General features: G+C 37.1%; 1 protein-coding gene across 1 annotated transcript; it reads right to left on the bottom strand.

Moving 5' to 3' along the window:
• Positions 1–405: 405 nt before the first annotated feature.
• Positions 406–1549, bottom strand: LOC142505692 (putative CCR4-associated factor 1 homolog 9). Its single transcript, XM_075618775.1, has one exon. The coding sequence runs from the start codon at positions 1459–1461 to the stop codon at positions 532–534; it is 930 nt and encodes a 309-aa protein (XP_075474890.1). The 5' UTR covers positions 1462–1549; the 3' UTR covers positions 406–531.
• Positions 1550–4505: the final 2956 nt, after the last annotated feature.

Here is a 4505-nt window from a genome sequence, read left to right as displayed (position 1 = left end):
AGTAGTCTGATTGCCATCCACACCAAAAGTAACTCACAAAATCCAAGCGATATTTACACTGTGCATTTAATCTAACCACCACCGAGAAAACTGCTATCGCTAACATCCTTTTGAGCATTACAAATACATGTTTAATTACCTCCCCATAACATAATAAGCACAAAAGCTTTACCCAATTAACATTAACTCCCGAATAACAATATCCTCACATCATATTAACATTCTCGCAGAACATTCAATGTCTCAATTCCTAAGCAATGTGTTTTACTGCCTGCAGCGCAGAATGATTTCCTCAAACCTCAATCATTCAGTTACAATTCATACCAGATAACATGTGAACAGTATCATGCCATACATAACAACAGCAAGCATTAAGAATAAAAATAAGACGAAAAGAATAAAGAATAATCAGAACTGGAGCTTGGCTTTTACTCTTATGCGAAAGGATTTTACAGGTGAACTGGGAACAAAGCCAATAAAAACCAAATATTCTTAAGAACAGCTTCAACACATCTTGAGGTGCAAAGCAAACTAAGGATCAAGGATTTCTAACCCATACAGAATGCCAGCATACTTGCCTGGCACACCCTCCTTCTCAGGGTTGCCGAAAAAGACAGCCCTGAGCTTCTCAAACGCATGCCAAGTCAGTAGGCTATCAGACCCAGCCTGGTGGCACTTCCCAACAGCACGCACCACTCCGAGCGACTGTGCCACCCTATCCAGTCCTCCATGCAATCCTTGACAGAATTTCATCAAGTGTTTCACATCATAAACGCGGTTCCCAAAAAGGACCTTTAGCAAATTCAGAAACTCCAGAAGAGTACCCGGCAGGGCTTTCCCAGTGATGGCCTTGACCAGGTAGCCAAAGTCGTATCCGCCGTGAAAGGTGATGTAAGTGACATTTTCATTACTCACGAGCCCAGAAGACATCATGAGCTCAGCAAAGCGTGAGGCAGAAACTCCAAACTGGCGAGTAGACTCAAAGTTGATACCCTGGTGGCGGAGAAGGTCGATTGAGTTAGGCGCATAATCATCACGCGAGATGTCGAAATCACGGAAATTGAACTCCCAGATGAAGCGGCGGTCAGGATATCCGAGGTTTGGAAGGTTCCCACGCGAGTCAGAGAGCGTGATCCCCACCTGAATAAGCTTGAGCACATCGACATTAGATTTCAGCGTCTGGTAGTGATCGAGCGGGTCTGAGTAGTGGTGGTGGAGGCGGAAAACAACGCCAGGGAACTCGGTATCCATCGAAACAAAGGAGTACCGATCGATAAGGTCTCTGATGAGGGAGAACTCATACTCCAGATTGTCCGACCAGACTGAGCGGATCAAGATTGGCCTTTTAAAGCTGCCTAGCTCCACCTCTGCCGGCCAAGGCGGAAGCATAGGGGAACGATTCGGCGAATACTGGGGCAGGGGTGGGGACGGCGGAAGCGGGTCGTCGTCGTCGGCGGCCATGGTGGGGGATCCAGACTGAAATGAATGTTTGATGGCGATAAGGGAAATTAGGGCTAAAAAGGGCAAAATGAATTATTAATACACAAAAATAAATGAAAAATAACAACGGCCTGCTGTGTGACGTGTGTATTAATTGTTTGGCAGTGTGAAACCGAAAGGACTGATTCCTTTGTTAGAAATTAGTAACAAATATACTAATCTTTTTTTTTTTTAATGGAAATATAATAATGTCTTTGTATCATTATTTAAAAGACAAAAATTTATGCGAGTCGATTTCATGGGTCATATTTGTGAGACGAATTTTTTATTTAGATCATTTATGTAAACATATTACTTTTTATGCTAAGAGTATTACTTTTTATTGTGAATATCGGTAAGGTTGACCCGTTTCATAGATAAAGATTCGTGATACCGTCTCACAAAAGGCCTACTCTAGTTAAAATTGAAATTATGAGATTTGTTGAATTTAAATTTTAGTCTCTTCATTACGTGTAATTTTTTTAATTTATTTATAAAATTTTAGTTATTTCTTTATAATTTTTTGCTCGATATAAGCAAGTCTCGTATCAACGCTCAATTTTCATCAACAGTATAAGCAGTTACATTATATATGTAACGTTCAAAAAGCCAACCTACATCAACCACATGCATGCAAAGAAATTAAATTGCATAATTGTTTAATTTAATTGATTTTAAATGCTTACTTAATGCATATTATATGATTAAATGTATGATTGCATTATTGAATGATTATATGGCATGATTTCAAGAAATTGAGGGACTTTTCCCGAATATTCGATAATAGACTTGAGAAAGGAAACTGGGGACAACAAAGATAAGAATAAATATTTTTCAATAATATTTTCAAGGCTTCTTAATATGTTTAAAAATGATTAAAATTTTCTAAAAAAGATAGAATTCAAACTAATTTACGAGATGAGCATGATTTTATTCATGAAGCCTGTTTTAGGTAAACGAGAGACTTTTAAAATATCAAATGCATTATTTTTTAAAACTAATTTTTATAAACTTTTATTCTTCGATTAAATAAGTGTCATTTGGGCCCAATTTAACTAAATTGAGTAAGCTCAATTACTCCTATACTTGAAAGCCCAAAACATAATCCCATTATCATGCAAAATAAAATTTATAAAATATAAAACCTAGGGTTTTTGCACCCCATTCAGCTTAAACACTACACACATGTAACGTGTTGTGGGGACCCGGACGCTAATTCTTTTCTTAATCGTCTTTGGGAATAATTAAAACAATTAAATAAACAGGGTCTAAATTTTTTTTCAAAATACAAAAGCGGAAACATATGAAATAAATCTTATTTCATTTACAAGATCAGTATCCAGATCCAAGTCCAAGTCCTGTACAAAATTATATCATAACAACTATTGTTCATTCACTACATGTCAGGTAATGAAACAGATCTACTTCTAGGTCCGAATCTCCACGCTAAACTAGTCCTCTCTCGTCCTCTTCTTGACCCTGGTGCTGTCCCACCTGTTGTCATGCACACATACAAACAAGACAACAGCCGGATAACTCCGGTGAGAATTATATTCCCTGTATAAACCATGTATACATGCCTTTCATATAAACAAATATAAAAGCATGAATCAGATATTCATAACATGTATCACAGTCAGAAACATGAATCAATCTCAAACTGTAAATCACACTATGAACATGTATCAAAATCAGAAAACATGAATCAATATCAAACTGTAAATCACACTCTGTGACTCTGAGACTCTGACTCGACTCATTCCTAATCTAGGGATCCCGATCTGAATAAGAACGCAACAATCTCCCACCTACTCTCCCGATCGTGGTAGCGGTACGTTCTTATTACGGACTTTGGTCCTGTCCATATTTAATCTCGCTATAGAAGTTGCTCCACTCCTATGTAATATCAATATGACCAAACGTCCGGTGTCTTGGCATATCCTGCCAAAGACTAGGCCTATCCGCCCTGGCATGTCCTGTCACTGACTCATCACAACACATACTAGACTACACATCCATAGCCTAGACATATCAAACTTATCAATTGCAATTATCAATGCAATAAGATAAAGTATATGATTTTGGGAAACTCAAGTCAAATCAAACTCGAGTTGTGCAATCCCGAATCAACATTAATTTATACATTTCTCTTCTCGGTCTGACAAAGTCGAAGTCTCGAATTCCACTCTGTCCATATTCAATCTGGTAATGACAATATCAAATATACGGTGTCAATGTACAACTCAATTCAAGATCTGTTCTGATCAATACTCAAATCATGACATAATCTGATCAATGTCAACGATATAACGATATAATCTCAATCAATACTGAATCTGCTCAATGTTAATCTACTGATGTTTCGATGGCATAACAATACAATCTCGATAACCCCGTCAATCTCAACATCACAAATATAATAACACGACTCATAATCAATATCAGTACAACCCATAATCTCAACAATAACAGATCATAATCTCAAATCTGTACAAGCTCGCAATACCGGCAATACAATATCAGTATATACGAATCAACAACTCATCTGATCCAAATCTGAATAATATCAATATACCCAGCGATACAGTATCAATCAGATATCAATCCCAACTTCTCATAATCGATAACAACATAATTCTGATATCAAATCGGTCTAATCACAATCAAATCAACTCTGAAAATTCATAACAATTGCATAAACAGTCTGTTCTTCGATCCAGTTTCGATTATACGATGTCTACTATGTCAAGAACAACATATATCAATCATATCTGATTATGGATGTATCATAATTTCAAATCTTATCAAAACGTAATAAAACTTACGTCCAGTTAAAGTTCTCGTCGATAGAAACTCAGTACTGAAGTCGGATTGAAAGTCTAACGGACGGATCGTACAAAATCACAAATCTACACTATGAAAAGGCGTAAGATTTCTTCCTGGGAGCTTCGGTCCTTTCTTTCTCGTTTTTCTCCTTTAGAATTCTGAGGAAGGAAGGATTTATATATATCTATACCTCCACTTGC

The sequence above is a fragment of the Primulina tabacum genome, chromosome 10, assembly GCF_025594145.1.
Source record: "Primulina tabacum isolate GXHZ01 chromosome 10, ASM2559414v2, whole genome shotgun sequence".
Lineage (NCBI taxonomy): Eukaryota > Viridiplantae > Streptophyta > Magnoliopsida > Lamiales > Gesneriaceae > Primulina > Primulina tabacum.
Note: the sequence above shows the minus strand (reverse complement) of the source record. Positions and strands in the feature narration are given on the sequence as shown.

What these genes read in the sequence shown, in the direction of transcription:
- LOC142505692 (XM_075618775.1), bottom strand. Translation starts at nt 1,461, where the DNA reads ATGGCCGCCGACGACGACGACCCGCTTCCGCCGTCCCCACCCCTGCCC.